General features: G+C 42.9%; 1 protein-coding gene across 1 annotated transcript in view; it reads left to right on the top strand.

Moving 5' to 3' along the window:
• Nucleotides 1-19,616, top strand: part of GRIN3A (glutamate ionotropic receptor NMDA type subunit 3A) — a 209,187-nt gene that overhangs the window by 152,913 nt on the left and 36,658 nt on the right. The window contains exon 6 of the mRNA XM_004710974.3: nt 9,978-10,129. Coding sequence (XP_004711031.1) covers nt 9,978-10,129 — 152 coding nt within the window. The remainder of the gene's footprint in view (nt 1-9,977; nt 10,130-19,616) is intronic.

The following is a 19,616-nucleotide window of genomic DNA, read 5'->3' as shown; positions in this document are numbered from 1 at the left end:
TCATCCAGTCTATCTTATCTAGATAGATCTGTAGAGATACTAATATGCATGAAAAACCAAGCCATAGCAAGATAGGCAATCAGTGACAGCACAGCGATGGCAACAAAAAATGAAACCAATTACCCATAGCAGAATAAGTTAATTAAACGAGAAAAAAAAATTAAGGAGAAAGAAATACCTATAAATAGATCGGTGTGATTTTTTTATCTCTAGGTGTGTCCTTCAGTCAAGACCGATGGGGTACCGTGTTCTGGCCCCCAAGTCTATCCTTTGTACACCCTCGGGGGCTCTCTTCTCTGCTCCCACGGTTGCTTTGCCACACACATTTTGTGGTTTGCCTCCGTGGCTCAGGGTCAGTCTGGGCCAGTCCCGACACTGAGTCTCCAGTGTTGTCCCCCTTAGAGCCCGGGGCCATCAAGGGATGGCGTGTCTCGTGGTGGGATCAGCCATATTGTCCACTCTGTCCACAGGCTGTTCAGAGCAGGGATGTCGTCCTCCAGGCCTGTTGGGTCAGGATGTGCTCCACTCTCTCTTCCTCCCCCTAAGTGCTCCCGTTTGCTCTGATCAGAGATGCCCCTCTCCCCTAACTACAGCTTCATTGTTGTCCTCTCAAGTAGCTTCTTCTGAGGGGAGGGGCTGTTGTCCACATAGCTGGCATGGGGGCCGAGTGGCTCCCCACTCCTTGCATTTTCAACTCTTAAGCACTTCACTATTAAGTTGCTGAATTTAGGAGTTTTTTACCTACTCAACAAGCATTAATTTACCCATTGCTTAAGGGCAAAAAAACAACAAACGTGTTACCCAAAGTTGCTCTTCAAATATCTGGGAGTGTCCCACAGGATAATAAATGAATGAGTCAGATTTAAATTTAATATGTACTTACTAATTACTAGATCCTATAAAGAGTCCATTGCAAAAACTAGAATGATTATCTTTCACAACAAGAAAGACCCAATGTCCATCTAATCCAATGCACTCATTTTAGGCACAAGAAAGCCAAGGAATATGACACTGAGTCTTCAGGATCATGCAATGAGATGGTACCACTAGGCTTAGAGTCCAAATCTTTAAAAATTTAACTTAATGAGTTATCTAATAGGTGACACATCATTTATCCCCTAACTTTTATAGACATAGTGTTGTACTAGGACCCTGTGAAGGGGTACAGACAAGCATATTCAAGCATTTCAGTGTTTTTCTAAAAAGTGGAAAATAGATATTTAAAATAGGTATCTATATCCCATTTCATAGGTTAAACCCTAAACAAAACTTTGTTTGGGACCTTAAACTTGCCTTCCTTCCCATGAGTATCAAACTTTTGCTTCCAACTTGATCAACCAATCAATCAAACTTCAGGATCAAAGAGGGATTGCCCTGTCAGTAGAACCTTTCACTCTGGACAATCGTTGATATATGGACCCGATAGTTTGAACCAGCATATTTCAGTCTCTGAATTCCCCGCTCCCCCTGACAGTACATGCTGGCTCTCAAGACAGCCACTCTCACTTGCCAGAAAGCACTTGGCCTGGAAACAATCCCATAGGAGTGCCTAAAGCCTGTTGTCAGAAAGCTGTGCTTCCTTTATGTTACCTATCCTTTAAAGACCATCCAGATTCCGGGTGCTCCGTATTCTAACCACAGTTGGTTTCTGTCTTCCCTTTAGTCTATTTTGTTTTGGTAACGAATGAGAGCGTAACAACAAATGCTGCTTTCTCCAGTGGAAATCCATTTCCTGTCCTGTCCCAGTGTCCCCACCTGAACCAGGGAAAGAGACAGCTCATGGGGGTGGCCTATTGTGACTACAGTCAGAGCCAGTAAAAGTACAGAAGGGAGAAAAGAAAGAGGCAACCAAACGAGTATTTGTTATCCTTGCATAACCTCATTTTGATGAAACCATGGAAATCTTCCCATTTTTTGTGGCATCCAGGGCTATGGGATATTACATTTTACTTTTTGTCCTAAATGCACTGAGTCATTGAGATCCCTTCTGCCATTAGCAGCTAATAACAATGAATCATGGATAGCAGGCACAAGAATGGGGACTCCGTTTTCCACCTTTGTCTTTAGGGGGTAGCCCTCTCTTGTCAGAAGGCAGTGGGGAGATGGCTTGTTTGCCTCTGCTAGACCCCAGTGCCAGATGCCACACAATTAACTCCCCACTGGTTTCCTGTTTACAATTCCATCTGTGCTCATGAGACTTAGTTTCATGCAGATCCAATCTTCTCTAGACACCACATTGTTTCCAAAGTGTATAAACACAAAATGGTGCGTGGAAGAGTTCTCCCTGGGAAAAGGAGGACCGACTGCAGATGGAAGTCGAGAGCATTGTTGTCATGGTGGGCTTCTTCTCAAAACAATGGAGGAGCAAATCAGAAACTTGAATCTGCACTGACCTTTTCAACAAGCTCACAACCTGAAAGCACAGCTTAGGCAAAACAAAGGAGGATACTTACAAATTACGTAAATAATAGGCTGCAGGTCCTGGCGAAAGTCTTAGCTGAGCAAGCCCATGGGGTGGGGGGTGGAGGGAGGGAGCTGGTTCTACCCTGTCCTGCATGGTCACTATCAGTCAATGGCAGGGAGGAGCTTGGTATTTGGGGGTTATATTGCCCTTTCAATGAAAATTTCTTCAGTATTTTGTGCTTTCCTTTAACAACATTTAGGATGCTTGACCTTCTAAAAATGACTTTATTATTAATAAATTAGATTTTGTAGACAAAAAAAACATCAACACATTACTGGACAATACCCATGTAGCACATGGAAATGCTTGATATGCCTGTCTGTACCCCTTCACAGGGTCCTAGTCCAACATTATGTCTATAAAAGTTAGGGGATAAATGATGTGTTACCTATTAGATAATTCATGAAGTTAAATTTTAAAACAAGTTCTTAATTGACTTACTAATGTAATTAATTGAAAGCATCCTGATAATCTGCATATACTTTCCAAGTAGTTAAATGACTTAAGGAATTTACTTAAGAGGGAAAATAGAGTTCATTGATTCACTCTATGTTGTATTGATATCATCCCAACCCAATGTGACCTCTGAATCCCACCCCACCCCCCACCCCCACTTCACCATTCTGCATTCATTTAAGCTTTAAAGGTCAAGGTAAGCCAAATGAGTAACAGTGGATACTCCTCCTCAAGGGCACTCTTAGGTACACAGTAGAGCAAACCCAAACTATTAAGAAATCAAAAGCATGTGGAAAACCTTTAGTCATATTAAATACGAAACACTAGGGGCACAATGACAATGTTCAAGAAATAAATGAATACACACGCCAAAGGTAGGCATTAGAACTAGATGACCTTAAGGTCAAAGGAGGACAGAGAGTAATGGTACTTTTGCTGCCAATGGTCTTCGACAGTTTTTTGAGTTTGCTCTTTCACATGCTTAGAAGTAATTCTTTTCATGCAGTCCTTAGAGCACTGGCTCTGGAGTCTGAGAGCCTGGGTTGGAATGGCATTTCTGTCTAGTTGGGTGGCATTAGTTGGGTGAGTACATGTGTGTTCTCTGGTTCCTCCTCTGCAGAACAAGGCTATTGATAGTACATCTAGGATGCGATTGCCGTGTACTGCATGCAGAAGCTTGCCTCCACTCAAAACCAAATCCACTGCTAGCTGTCAATTTTGATTCATAGCCACCCTATAGGAAAAAATAGAACTGCATCCGTGGGTTTCCAAGACATAAATCTTTATGGAAGTAGAAAGCCTCATCTTTCTCCCTTGGAGTGGCTGATGGTTTCAAACTGCTGACCTTGCCATTAATGGCCCGACTGGTAACCCACTATGCCACCAGGAAATACTTAATAAATTATTATTGTCCAGTATATTGAAGTGATCATTTGAAACTAATCGACGACCCAATGCCGCCAGGATACCCTTCCAAGTACCTTGGTTTCTCTCACAAACTTCTCATCGCATTTTTAAGTTTTCTTCATAGTTAGGGTTATCACGGGGGATCGTAGCCAATAACCCAAATCCAGGATTACAAATCTTTACCAGAACACACCCCATCTTTCTCCCATGGATTGGCTCTTGAGTTTGAACCCCTGACTGGTGTTAGCAACTCAACACTTATCCCATAGTCCCTGCTGGGCTCCGGAGCCAGGCCTCTAGAGTTCGAGAGAGGATACACAGAGTATCCCAAGGACAAACTGCAAAACCGAACGGAGCTTTGTCCACTAAAGTATTTTAAACCCTCTGCGAGACGTCCTTTTAGAAAGAGCCCCTTTCAGCCCCATTTCGGAAAGATTCTGCTGGTCGGTAGATTTCTCAGCATGCATTCACTAGCCACATCCCATCGCTCCCCCTCTTGGGTGAGCAAAGCTGAGTTATCCATGAAGAAAAGACCAGGAAATTGTTCTCTTGGGCTATTAAGCTGTGTCCAATTTCCAGGGAGTCTGATGCCTTCATCTTTAGGGCTGAAGGATTCCATTTTGCTTCATCCATCGACCACAAAATAGTCAACCTTGTCTTTATTGCGAAGCCACATTTCTAATGAGAAAGAGATCCGGGCAGGCTGCCCTGAGCTGAGTCAGCAATTTGAAAAATAAGAATTCTTTGACCAATGAACACAATCAAATTTGAAAAGCGACGGATTAAAAATGAAATGAAACAGTCAAGGTTTTACTTTTTTTCATCTCTGAAGAAGATGGATTTTTATTTCTTTTACTGCAGCCCCCTTCTGTGCACAGAGCTTCCCTCGCTGTTTCTCTCCTGCTTCCACAAGCCTCGTTTGCTTTAATTATCAAATAATTATAACTAAAGCTAGGAAAACCAACATTAAAATCTTAACATTCTAGATAAGTATTAAACGAGAAAATTTTGAATGATCGTAACGTTATTTTTAGCAGTCGATTGCAATTTAACCTGGACATGATGGAGTACGGTGATTTAATATTTATTATTTCCTGCATAACAATTTTTTAATAAATGTCACTGCAACTTTAGCATTGCTTTTCCCTAGGGTCATTTTAATACTTTTGTTGTAGTGCCAACGTTCTATTTTCAGAATATGTACAAGATTTAGCATAAGTATCAGCTTCCAGTTTTTGAGCCTGCTGGCTATGTATTCTCTCAACTACTGAACTACCTCTACCTCGGTCCGCTGTACAGTGTCTTCCCCACCCTCTGATCTCATGGCCGCCTCTCATTCCCCCATACTTCCCTCGCCTCCTCCTGGGCTTCGAATCACGAGACTTTTACCTGTATTGTACGTGTGCCTCATCTACCCAGGTATTCCAAATCAACATCATGGAACGTCCCCCCATGTTATGTTGTTATTCGTGTGTGCCTCATCTCCCCCACGCCGCCAGAAGCTTCTTACGCCTAGACCATGTGTCTAAATCCTGAGCACTTAGTGGAGCATCTGGCACAGAATAAGTAACTGTGGAATGAGTGAACAGATGAATAGGTGGGCAATAAAGGCCTATCAAATAAAAACAAAGATGAATTATCATGATTCTATTCTTCTGGACTAGCATGATTGGGTTGAATAGGATTTTGAGAACAGGCAATGCAGAGAGTCAAAGGCGGAGCTCCACTGGACACATTCATGTACCAGATGAGAGTACTTATCGTAAAGCCCCACAACTGATTAAAAGTTTGTAGAGTTGTTGGTTGTTTGGTTTTTTTTCCCAATAACCTGACCGTGGATCATGTGCATTTGGGTCTGCTAAAAACAAACCACCAGCTTCAATAAGTGTGGCTTTTTACTGAATTGCCTAGTGTGGGGGGGTTGCATCAAATGGCCGTAGTGACGCTGTATCGAAGGGGGGAAAGTATTGACCTCCCACGTGGTATCATTCTATAAGCGTTCGCATTAGACTGGAACAGACCTACTTCCAAATTACCAGCTTTGCCTTCTTCTAAGTGGGTGACCTTGAGCCGGTTACTTACTCAAATGCTATGTCTCATAAGTGGTAACTACTCTATATGGGTGCTTTTAGGGATTAGACACAAGTGTACATGTTGAACACGTGTTTAATATCTATAGTTCTTCTTATTGTTGTTAGTGCAGTCATGTCAGAATCAACACATATCGCCCCTATGAACAACAAACTGCAGCACGACCCAGTACTGATCTTATATTTGAGCCAATGTTCTTACGATTAGAAGCCTAGAGTGATTTAAACAATCTACCACAATCTAGTGTATAGTCTTGGTCTAATACATGGTCTACAAAATGGAGTGAAGTGTGTAAAAGGTTTATACTTGATATGTAGTACTAAACCCTCATAAATGTTATCAATGATGTTGTTGTTGCTGAAACTGTTGTCTCAAGGGAAAAACCATATGACTGGAGTAAAGTGGCCTAACTATCTGGACTCCCATCCCACTGAGGAGCATTGGTGATGGAGTGGATTATGCATTCGGCTGCTAACTTCAAGGTCAGCAGTTTGACCCCACCAACTGCTACACTGGAGAAAGATGAAGTGTTCTGTTCCTATAAAGATTTACCGTCTCACTATTAACAGACGGTCCTTATGCTCCACGGAGATGATCAATAAACTTCTCTACCAAACATTAACAAGGAGGTCTCCACGGGGAGCCAGAAGCAGATGAAAACATAGATTCTGGAGTGGATCTGGGGCTCATACTTAATCCTAGTTCTAATCTAGGAATGATTCGTTCGTATGACATGGTCTCCCTTGAAACTTGCCTTCATTAAGGAAACCCAGAAGGTGTGGGTGCTATAGCATAGTGTGGTGAAGAAATTAGATGATACCTGGCTATCAGATAGAATAATGTCTGGAGTCCTACAGGCTTGTTTCAAGATAATCAGCCATCTGAATGAGACGTCAACTAAGCCCGCATTGAGGAAGCACACCAACGTCTATGACTCAAGGATTGCAAATTACATAATCCAAATCTGAAGGAGGGAAGAGTATCAGAATTGTGAGATTCTGGTGTGCGGGATGACGTGGTGTGCAAAAATACATTTGCAGGATCTACCCAGGAATTAATCACCCGCTGGTAATTTCCCTCTAACTATAATTCGAGAGATGGAAATAAACTGGTTAGCAGACAGAGTATTGGAGAGATGAGTACAGTAGATTAAAATAATAACCCTGACTTGAACAGTTGATGTTTCCTCTGCTATACACTTTGGGCTTGTTCTGTTTTTCAGTATTTTCTGTGTTCGCTTTTTGTGCGTTTGTTTTCATAGCGGGGTTTGTCTCTGGTGTATTTTGTCATTGTGGGTCGCCTTCTTGAGTCTGTGTCATGTGTTTTTCCATATATGGAACACGGGACTGATGATCCTATAGCGACAATGCCTCGAATGAGGGTCCAGGGGGTGGGGTGGGGGAAGAGGGAGTTACGGGGGAGCTGATATCGAGGAGTTCAAGAAGAGAGAACATGTTCTTAAACTGATTTTAGTAGCAATTGTACATTACTGCTTGATGTAATGTAATTGATGTACTGCTTGATGTAATATAATTGTACATTACTGCTTGATTGAACTATAGAATGGTACGATGTCTAGATTACCTTCTAATAAAATGGGGTCGGAGGGGAGATTTACAGTCTCAGAACCCCCCAGGGGCAGTTCTACTCTGCCTTATAGGGTTGCTGGATCAGAAGTGAGTCAAGAACAGTGAGTTCAGTCATCTTACTCCTACCAGGGAGTTCCCAGTGCTCCCGTTACATGCTCTTATGCCCTCTGTGTCTCCCTCCCAGCAGTTATGCCGATTGTTTAATATCTGTCTCCTAACAGAGTGCACATTCTGACAGCAGGGACCATAGCTGCCTTGCTCATTGCTAAACCCTTGCCACTTACCATAGAGCCTCTTCCCTGAGTAAATTTCACTGCATGAAGGTGAAGCTTACCATACACAGTGCCTAGAATGGTGCCTGACACAGCAATAGACGCTCAGTAAGTGTTTTTGGAACTAAATTGTCAATAACATTCATTATAAAATTAAATTTCTTAATAAAGCTGGTTGCGTGTTACCCATTATAGAAATGTTATCTAGTGATACCATCAGCGGAAGAAGAAGCTGCCCAGCTAAAAGTCTTTTATTGTCTGGCTTGCCTTTTAAACAAAAGCTACAAAGCACCTAGCAGGTGCTCAAAATGGCTCAGTGAATGGGAACTTCTAATGATTCTTTTAACACCGTCATCATTCCCTGACTTCCTGTTGTTCAGAAAAAAATGGTCCAGAAAAAAAAATCATACAGTTCTTTAAAAAGAAAAATTTTCTACATTATTAACTGTTCTCTTTCATTCGTTATCCATACATCTCAGTCTCCTGTGTTTTTTAAAAAGGATTTTGTGTGTCTGCATAAAAGAAACAAAAAGGCTAATGTTCTTGGAAATAAATGGCAAGATAAAATAATTATAGATGTTTGTTTCCATTAAGTGTCTTTGGATCCTTGACAGCTGTTTCGTCTTTATCTGTGAAAAAGAAGCGAGCCATTTTCTTAATTTATCTTCTTCAATCATCTTAAGGGAAATAAATCTTTCCTCAACTATGATATGCAACAGCTAAAAACAAAATGTAGTTAATTAGCCTCTTCCATTTGGCTTTCATATGGAGATTAACAGTGTAGTAACCGTTTGGAAAGCAAATAAAGCCATTCTGGGGCCAAAGGGAGGATACAGCAAGTCCAAGGCACTGAATACGATTCTGATAGCAAATCGTGTGCTCCTGCAGCCCATAGCCCTCCTCCTCGAACCTGAATAGCCAGGCTCCTGCGGCGTTGGGTCATCGTTTCCTTTTTTTTCCTAAAATATATGTCATACCACATACACGTGGATTCCTAAAAGAGTATTGTTTTAAATGATTTTGCATTTATCAAGTGAATTCATGCTACATCATTTTCTAAGCCTGACCCTCTTTACTCAGTAATGTAGAGGTAAGAGTTGTACATATTATTCTCTGTCATTGTAGTTCATCTATTTCCCACTAATATGCCGATGGTGTTCCCCATCCCGGGGGAGAAGACTAAAATCCCTCGTAGAAATGGAGGCTTCAGGTTCCTTCTTTAACGCCCTGGTTGCACTGTGGGCACGGGTGAGGCTGCTAACTGGAAGGTCAGCACTTGGAAACCCCCAGCCGCTCCTCAAGTCAAAAGACGGGGCTTTCTACTCCCACAAAAAGTTACATTCCTGGAAACGCCCAGGGACGGGGGCAGTTCGAACCTGTCCAATAGGGTTGCTATGAGTTGGTGTTGACGGCAGTAAGTAGGGGGTTGTTGTGGGGTTTTTTTTTAAGTATTTGAATAGAAACTATGCAGATCTTCCCCTGAACTCCGAATGATTTCTAGATTACACTGCGATTGAATCTATTCCAATATATAGCAATCCAATATAGGATTTCAGAGACTAAATCTTAACAGAAGCAGCCAGCCTCATCTTCTTCCCAAGGAACAGCTGGAGGATTTGAACCTCCAACCTTGTGGTTAGCAGCCCGATGCTGCTAATGTGGTGACGCACAGTGTCACCCGTGCTATCAAAGGGACTTCACGTGACCTTTTCACTTTTGAGGGATTGCTTTGTCCACTTACTTGCTTTCCACCTCCAAATGTTTCTGAATTTCAGTTGGTTGAAACCTCAGATATAGAATATAGAAGTTCTCTAGATTCCTTACCTGATTCATCCATTCTCTCATAGACAATTGGATCGTTTCCAGTGTTTGCTATTATGTGTGGTGCCTCTAAGAATATTCTAATGCATATATCTTGGTGTGTTTGTAGAATTATTTAGGAATGTATTCAAGCATGCAAATGTTCAACTTTACTACATATTACTGAGCTGTTTTCCAACATGGCTAAATCAATGTACCTTGTCACAAATACCATGTGTTTGATTGTATGGATCCATATCTCTCTCCCCCAACACTTTGAGTCCTTTGAAAATTCGCTACATCCTTGTGATCAGGTCTGAAAGCAATCATAGGCAAGCAACCTGGCAGAACAGTCGGCAGAGTTCATCTTAGATTGTGTTATTGTTGTTTTTTCCTTAGGATACGGCATTGGTCTCCCGCCAAACTCTCTCCTGACCTCTAATATATCTGACTTAATCAGTCAATACAAGTCACACGGGTTTATGGATGTGCTGCATGACAAGTGGTACAAGGTGGTTCCCTGTGGCAAGAGAAGTTTCGCTGTCACCGAGGTAAGGAGAGGGCGCTGCTAGAAGGGTGGATGCTGTGTGTAGCTTCCCCTTGACCAATGTGAGGATGTGCTCTGACTGCCTGGGCCACCTGGTCAGCAGTCCGGGCTATGATAGCCACCAGGCCTTTCCTAACTCCATTGCATGAGTGTTCCTTCTTAATTTCCAGTGAGACAAGTTTATCTGGGATTTAAATGTGAAGCTATTTTGATGAGTAATATCCAATTTTCTGCTTTTCCCTTTGCCCTGCTTCTACAAGTGCAGAAGATATGGTATTCTGAATTAAAGCCATGGCATCTGAGATTAACATTAACAGTGTGTGGTATAACCATTAATTGCTGGTCAGGATGTTGACTTTAGATTATCCTTCACGAGCTACTCGGAGCTTCCTCACTTCCCAATGATGCTTGTCAAATGACAAATTCCTGGTGGATTTAGAAAAGGATATATACTTTAACGAGTAACTCATAGACTACAGAATCATAGTTTTTATCTATTTTTATTTGTTTAATACTAAAAGCAGCTGCTGCCCTACATTTTATAGATGGAAAACTGTACACAGAGATAGTGAGTGGTTTTCCCAAGGCATACAAATTGTCAAAATCCCGCTCTCCGTTGTGGATACTGCTTTTCAGACACAATTAGAAACCTGCAAGATGAGCCAGAATTTGGATGGTGGATGAAGTAAAAGATCTACCCAGAACCCTGGTCTCAAGTCCTTAAAAAAGTAGCTAACGAAACCAGTACAACACCAACCAGACCGATATCAATAAAACAGCAATGCCAAAATCCAAAATGGACTCTAAGGTTTTAAACAGCATGTACTTGCCAACGCCACCTAAATTTATATTTCAACACAGACGCCTCTCCTGAATCCCCAAATCACATATCCACTTTCTTCTTTGGCATGTGTATTTGAATACCCTGCAGACATCTCAAGTTTAACTTTTCAGAAACTAAATCCTTGATCTTCCCTCCTAAGTAGGCTTTTCTTTCTGCTTCCCTTAGTAAATGACACCACTGTCCATTCAGTTACTTGTTCCAGAAACTGGTGAGGCTCCGCAATGCCTCCCATGTCCCACCTTCAGCATCCATCAACACACATGCCTTTTCCACTTATCCAATAAGTTGAAAGTACACTCATGTACTGCCCGCTTCAGTGTCATCACTCACGTCCAAGGCATCCGGATCATGCCATTATCTGGACCACGTGAGAACGTCCTAACAGATCTCTGCTCTCGATCCAATCTGTTTTCTGCATGGCAGATTATTACTTAGAAGCCTGCAATGCCCTCTCATGGTAATTAGGGCCAAATTTGAAATGCTGAGCATGGCTTACTATGCCCTATGGGCCTGACCTGCTCACTGCTTCTTAGTCTCCTCCTCACTCATAACCGCTTCACCATATGGCCAGTGTTCAGGTGGAGATATACAAGTGCCTTTCTTGCTTGGTGGTCCCTACACATGTCTCCTCTTCAAATGCTCTTCTCCTGATATTTGCCCAGCTAATTCCTCCTCATTACAAACCCTCTTCTAAATATCCCTTCTTCAGAGCTGGCCCATAGTCCCTGCATCCAATCTGAATTATGCCTCCCTGATGTAATCATGTCCCTTGGATTATCTCATGTTGTTGTTAGACACTGTCGACTCAGTTCTGGCTCGTAGTGTCCCTATGCACAACGGAACAAAACGCTCCCAGGTGTGCACCATCCTCACAGTTGTTTGTGTGAGCCCGCTCTTGCCGCCCTGGTGCCAATCCAGCTACTTGAGGGTCTTCCTCTTTTTTGCTGACCCTCTCGTTCACCAAGTATAGTAACTCGTTCACCAAGTATAGACCAGGACTGGTCTACCCTAATAACTTGTTGAAAGTACTTGAGATGAAATCTATCCATCCTCAACTTCAAGTATCCGATGGTACTTTTCCCAAGATAGATTTCTTTGTTCTTTGGGCCATCCTTCACGCTTTCAGTGTGCTTTGCCAGCACCATAATTCAAACGCTTTCCTTCTCCTCTAGCCTTCCTCATTCATGGCCCAGCTTTCCCATGCATCCGAGGAGATTTAAAACACCACAGTTCGGGTCGGGTGCCCTTTAGTCCTCAGATTGGCATCTTTGTTCTTTAACATTTTAAAGAGGTCTTGTGCCGCAGATTTGGTTAATGCAACACCGTTTTGATTTCTGGACTGCTGCTTCCATGAACATTGATCATTACCGCATAGACATCATAATTTATAAACTTGGTCATAAATGTAATATATATGCTTAATCTGATTTTAATGGTTTAATATATTTCTCTTTCATTATATTATAAGATTCCTGGAGGCAGAGACTTGGCTACTATTGTATTCAGTAAGTCGTTGTGAAACAAATGAATAAAGACAATAGACCTCACAATCTGGGAGCAGAGGGTAAGAGCGTCCAACAGGAATAAAATAAGTGGGTAGGTAGGTAGATAAAGAGAGAGAAAAAGATAATGTTGCTGGGTTTTTTTTTCTCCAAGACAGAGATTTTTCTAAAATCTACAAAAGAAAAGTAAATAATTTCAACTGGAAGCTGTAGCAAATGATCCCTGCCTTGAGAATTCAATTTAGTTAGACTCTTCCTCACAATCATGACCCAAAGAAATATAAAATGGATAAGGAAACTTTCTAATTACAAAAAAGAAAGGGATTTTGGACAATCTTTAGTATGAAACTCTGAAATGGCTTTGTTTTGTTTGTATGACATTTAATAACAGAGTGGATCACATTTGTATGATATAAAAAAGAGTTCCCTCTGGTTTGTATATTGATCCTTATAAAATTCGAGGGCTAATGTCAGATAAGTTCAATGAAACCATGTAATTCGTATCCTTTGTGACCTACTCAGCCAGCTTCTATGAACTTAAACCATCTGGTAAAATATAGTTGCTCATTCAACAATATGTATTTAGCACCACAATGTGCCTGACATTCTAGCTACCTTAGATATGTCATTCAGTAAAAGAGACAAAGATCCCTGCCATCAAGGTGTCGCCTTATATCAAGAAGAGATAAGACGACCCCCAGCAGGACACGAGTGATGGCAGTGGTCATCGGAGGCAGCATTGAAACATGATCATTGAGCAGAGACTTGAATCAAAGATGAAGGGAGGAGGGGGACAACTAGCATGTTCTATTTCCCACCATGCACAACACTGTTCTAGTGACATCTATTCATAGGCCCTCACCAGCATCTTATGAGGTAGCTATTTTTATCTTCATTTGGAAGAATTTGCATGGCTCTTCTTAAAGAATATAAAACTGGACTAATACTGGTCAGCTGAGTTAATTTAGCCAAGAAAGGAAACAGACAAGCTGCAAAGAGTATGCAAAGTCACCATCGTTTGGTATTATCTACCCTTTGTTACGATGGTGGTACTTAAGACAAAATTCTCCAAGTGGTCAAAGTCGACATCAAGAGATGAGACAAGCGGAGCCTCCCACTCACTGTCCGGAAAGCAGAAAAACTGCATAAATGTTTTGTGCCTCTCCCATCACATGTATGCCTCTGAGCTGTTACCACTCCCAGCCACCCCCAGACAGAGATGTCTACTGGAAGAACCATCTGACTTCTGTGTCAAGCCTGCAAGGGTCCAAAGGGCAACACAAAACTTAACTCCTCCTGGACACAAAAAAAGAACAGATTTTTGGAGATGTAACGCACCGCTCAAAGAAGTAGATATTGCCAATGATGAGTAACACCACTTATAAATCTAAAGCTAATTTATTCCAATGTAAAAATATCTGACGAGCAACTTGATAAATTTGAAGCCACACAGTTCTGGATTTTAATCCTGGTTCTCCCAAGAGCCAACCAAGTGAGTTCATCACGCTGGCCTTGCAGTGTCCTCGGGTGTGGTGGGGACAGCATAGCCTGGTGTGCCAGTTTGCTCCGAGAATGATGTCAACCTCTAGAGGGAAACTCACCACAGCAGGTGGAAAATAATAGAAGGGTTGGTACTTTTGCCCTCTATCAGGAATATTTGGGAGAAAGCTGAGACTCTCTGCTCCGACGTACTTGAAAACTTAAAGGAGTAGTTCTTTTTTTTTTTTTTAATCATTTTCTTGGGGGCTTGTACAGCTCTTATCACAATCCATACATCCACCCATTGTGTCAAGCACATTTGTTGCCATCATCATTCTCAAAATATTTCTTTTTACTTGAGCCCTTGATATCAGCTCATTTCCCCCTCTCCCGCCCTCCCTCATGAGCCCTTGATAATTTATCTTTCTTTTTTCATGTCTTACACCGACTGCCGTCTCCCTTCACCCACTTTTCTGTTGTCCATCCCCCTGAGAGGGGGTTATATATAGATCATTGTGATAGGGTTCCCCTTTCCCCCTCACCCCCCTTTCCCTCCTGGTATCCTATTCTCATTTACTTATCCTAAGGGATTTATCTGTCCTGGATTTCCTGTGTTTTGATCTCTTATCTGTACCCATGTATATGCTCTGCTCTAGCTGGATTTGTAAGGTAGAAGTGGGGTCATGATAGTGGGGGTGGGAGTGGAGCGGGGCTTGAGCATTAAAGAACTAGAGGAAAGTTGTGTGTTTCATTTGGTGCTATACTGTGCCCTGACTGGCTCGTCTCTTCCTTGAGACTCTTCTGTAAGGGGATGTCCAATTGTTGCAGATGAGCTTTGGGTCTCCACTCTGCACTCCCCCTCATTCATATTGATATCATTTTTTGTTCTGACTCTTTGATGCCTGATACCTGATCCCATCCACACCTCATGATCACACAGGCTGGTGTGCTTCTTCCATGTGGGCTTTGTTGCTTCTTAGATTTATTAAGGAAGTTAACAGATTGTAATGCCACCGAGAAATGATCAGGATAGTTGTTAGTCAAGACACATTACAAAGTTCTTTCTGGTCTGCTAATCAATCCCCAAAAGGTGTACACTCCACTGGAAGCCTCCACTCGAAGGCATTCAGCTTAAGCTCTGTGGGTCAGCAAACCCCGCTCCCTGAATTAAGTGCCCAGTAGCACCCTTATCCAGTTAGCCTCAGTCCGAAGATGCTCAGTTTCACTTCCATGGGCCAGCAAGCCCACCTTCCCCAATTAAGTGCCCAGAGGTAACTAACTCTGAAAGCACTTGGTTCTATTTGCTCCATGGTTGGGAAGTCCATGGCTCTGTTCCGTGCTCTGGCTCCTGGTTCGGCTGCTGCTCCTCTGGTGTTAGAGCTGTCTTCTGGATCCCGGAGCTTCACTGCACAGGGATCTCAGGACCAGAGAACCTGCTCCACGCCTGGGGTCTCTGAAAGCCACAGGGGCAGTTCTGTTCTATCCGCCAGGGTTGCTATGAGTCAGATTCGACTCAATCAATGACAGTTAGCCCAGTTTGGTTTTCTGCTTTACCAAGCATGATGTCCTTCTCTAGAGACTGTGTCTCCTGATAGCACGTCCAAAGGATGGGAGATGAAGGAGCATTCTAGCTATACTTCTTTCAAGATAGATCCCTCTGGTCTTCTGGCGGTCCATGGTACTTTCAATATTCTGGGCCAGCACCAGAGTTCAAATGCATCGATTCTGCTTCATAAACCTGAGGGAGCAGTTTGATTCTGCCATGTGAGTTGAAATGAGTCAAGTTTTGGTTTGAGCATTAAAAAACAAATCCTCATTTGAATAATAAATTATATAGTAATCTAGTAAAAAGACATGAAAGATACCTTTTCTTTCCCTTCTATAGTTGGGCATACATCTTTGATCTCCTGGGACAACCTTGAACTGTCCACTTCTCCTCTCTCAGCAGCCCTAGTGCTGTCCAGCTGCAGCGTCTCTCGAGGATAAACTCACTTTTTTAAATGCCAGGGCTTTATCTGCTCCCCAGAGTCACCTAGGAAATTGCAGGTCCAATTCTGCAGACAGACCAGACTCCAGCAATTTTCAGAGAGGAATTTTAAATTGACCTCAGATATCTCCCCAGCTTCCTCCTGGCACGACTGTGCCTCTGCCCATGAACTTGTCGATCAATTCCACTGGGGGAAATGTGTGACAGGGTTTTCAATTTCCTTCATTTTCCTTTGACTCAGCAGAAAACATGCAACGTTTTTCAAGCCCCTGAGTGAATTTAAGAGCTTCTGGGCCAGACTTTTGTGAAATCTGTTCTTCACAAACCAGAAAAGGGAAGACGGCAGGTCACTGTCTAGTGAGCTCCCAACATCCTCTAAGGAACTATTACAATGTATAACGACACCTCTTTTTGCAAGTCTCCTGGGTAATGCAGGTGAACAATGCATATTTGAGGTTAGGAGATGCAAGAAAGTAGAAGAACCAGAGCTCTTAGCAGGGAATGGACAGCACATTCAAACAGTCTGAGAAAAGGGTTTTCAGTTACCTTTTAGGCCTGGAACTAAACTCACCCAATACCTCAACTTTCAGCCAAGTAATCCCACCCAAAACACCCTTTCATAGAATCATTTCTGGTTCACAGTGATCCCATATAAGGTTTCTAGGGCTATAAATATGTATGGAAGTAGAAAGCTTCATCCTGTCCCATGCAACAGCTGAGTCTGAACCGAAGACCTTGCAGTTAGCAGTCCAGAGTTTACCCAACAACACCACCAGGTCAGACACGCAAAAGACAGACCTTTCAGGTGAACAGTAACTCCAGAGAACAATCAACCAGAAGAGATAAAAAGGACATCATTTGCCCAGGGGAAAAGCTCAATGGGTAAGAAAAAGTGGGAAAAGTGAGAAATTAAAATTAAACATGGAAGGAAGTCAGAAGGGTGTTGTTAATTGTGGGCATTGAAATCAATGTCACAAAGCAACATGTCTATCAATCATTGAATGGTGAGCCCATTTGCTCTGTAAACATTCACCCAAATCACAATGTTGAAAAGAGAAAGAAAAGAAAAAGAGAACTGTTTGCAAAGATGTGGTTTGAGGGAACAGTGGGATAGTGTAGTCTATCAAGGCAGGGAAGTGTGAGACCCTTTGCATTTCCAAGGCCTGAGGGGACAAGGCCAGAGAACTGCCCCTAGAACCCAGGGGAATGGAGGAAAGAGTGGTTTGACTTTAGTAAGGGACACAGCCAACCCACATTGATCTGGTAGGAAGAGAGCCAGGGAATAAATACCGGGCCTCAGTCTCAAATGCCTCTCCCCATCTTCCAACCTTATCTTAGGTCCAGGGACCCAGTGGACATTGTCCAAAGGGGCAGTCACTCAGGGCACAAAAAGAAATGAAAGGTTGAGTGGATCTGGAAGCACACAAGAAAAAGACCCTGGTGAATCCCCTCTGATGATGGACCAGGGAGGTGCATAGCCTCATTCGGGTGCACAATGCCCTGTGAAGTGGATTGTCACAGACGTGTGTATGCTAGACCTCAGTTCCCACTCTTGTGAACTCCCTTATGATGCATTTAAATCTGTTCTAGAGGTTCATCTTTTCTGCTTTCTTTTCAAGTAGGTTTTTATCTGCTTTATTATTGCTGTTAATGTTCGTTTGTGTGTGTGTTTGCTTGTTTTTCAGTACATGAAACACAAGCTAGTTAAATCTGTAGAGACAGTAACTGGACTAAGGGTTCCTTGGGGGGAGGACAGGGGAAGGTGGGGGAAAATGAGGAGCTAATAAGGATGAGGAGGAGAATGAAGAAACTGTTCTAGAACTGATTATGGTGGTGATTATACAACACTTCTTCATGGGATTGAACTATTGAGTTGTATGATATATGAATAATATACCAATAATACTGTTAAAATAAAATTTAATTTTTTAAAAAGAATTCAGCACAGCCTCCCATGGCAGATGGACCGGCTAGTTTTAAAAAGAGCCCATAACCTTACCAACTAAGCATCTGTGTAACTTCAGCTCCCTCAAACTGAGGTCCAGCCCCCAGCAGGCTGAGAGACCATGCCTCGCACAGGTCAGGAAGGAGAGGTGCGCAAAACCAAGCCCCTCGGAGGACCAGGGTCCTTGGACCAAACGCCCTGACTCCACCATGCCTAGGAAGAGGCAGTTGTGCCCTCAGAAATTTTACTTAACTTCTTTGAAACTCAGCTGAATGCATATCTCGCTGAGTTATTACCAGTTTTTCTGATTCTGCATCCTTGTATTGCTGTTGAGGATTGACAGAAGTCTGCGCTGAGCAGGAGAATGAACATGCGAGTGGAGGGAGCGCTTTGCTGGGATATGAGAGGTCCAGACGGCACGGGGAAGGGCCCTGAGGGGGGATATTTTGAAACAGCCTGAAAGGAAGTCATTAAAGGTTTCTATTATCAAGGAGACTGCCCAACAGCAGACGCTGCTCAGTTCCTGACATGCGTCCACCCTAGCCCCATTGCCACCCTCACCCTCTCAGCCACGTAGACCCTCCCTCCGTCCCTGAACTTAATCTGTCCCTGACCTCACCTCACTTCTAGCAGCCCCGGCTAGCCTGTCTGTTCCTGATTTTGTTGGTGGTTTGTGACTGTGGAGACCGCGTTGTTTCATCGGAGAAGTGCTCCGTGCTGTTTTCTGCCTGGAACCTTTAGCAAAGGAGATTCCCAAGCCGGTTTCTTTCTCTGTGTAGCTGAGTAGGCTCGGACTGCAACCGTTTGGGTTACTGTTGGTATTGCTAGCTGCCGTTAAGTTGGTTCTGACTCGATGACCCGATGTACAATGGAATGGAACCTTACCTGGTCCTGCACCGTCTCCAGAATTCATGTGTTTGAGCCCACTGTTGTAGCCACTGTGGAAATCCATGGTGTGGAAGAGCTTCCTCTTGGGGGTTTACTCTCTGCTCTGCCAACAGAGACTTCTCCCTCCTGGTCACATGTCCAGTGTGCTCACTCTCCTGCCTTCTAAGGAGCATTCTGGCTGTACTTTGTTCTTCTGATGGTCAAGGGCACTCTCGATGTTCTTTGCCAGCACCATAACTCAAAGGTCCTGACTCCTCTTCAGTCTGCCTTCTTCAGTGTCCAGCGTCCACATGCATATGAGACGATTGAAAATACCATGAGTTGGGCCAGGTGCACCTTAATCCTTGAGGTAACATCCATGCTTTTCAACACTCTCAAGAGGTCTTATGCAGCAGATTTATCCAATGAAATGTGTTGTTTGATCTCTTGGCTTTTCAGCTTCCATGAGCATTGATTGTGGATCCAAGCAACATGAAATCCTTGACAACTTCAATCCTGACGTTACCTATTGGCCTAATTGTAAGGCCTTTGGTCTTCTTGACATTGAGTTGTAATCCATACTAAAGGCTGCCATCCTTGGTCTTCATCAGCAAGTATTTCACGTCCTCCTCACTGTAAGCAAGCAAGATTGTGTCATCGGTATATCCCAGTCTGTTAATAATCCTTCAACCAAACCTGATACTGCATTCTTCTTAATATAGTCCAGCCTCTCTGATTATTTGTTCAGCATACAGATTGGAAAAATATGGTGAGAGGATGCACTCTTGACCAGCACCTTTCTGAATTTTAAACCAGGCAGTGTGCTCTTGCTCTGTTCCCATTGCTTCCTGGCTGCGTACAAACTCT

This window comes from Echinops telfairi, unplaced genomic scaffold (assembly GCF_000313985.2).
Source record: "Echinops telfairi isolate 266 unplaced genomic scaffold, ASM31398v2 ScPeMD7_7410;HRSCAF=8448, whole genome shotgun sequence".
Taxonomy (NCBI): Eukaryota; Metazoa; Chordata; class Mammalia; order Afrosoricida; family Tenrecidae; genus Echinops; species Echinops telfairi.
The sequence above is the reverse complement of the archived record's forward strand: the minus strand, read 5'-3'. Positions and strand labels throughout refer to the sequence as shown.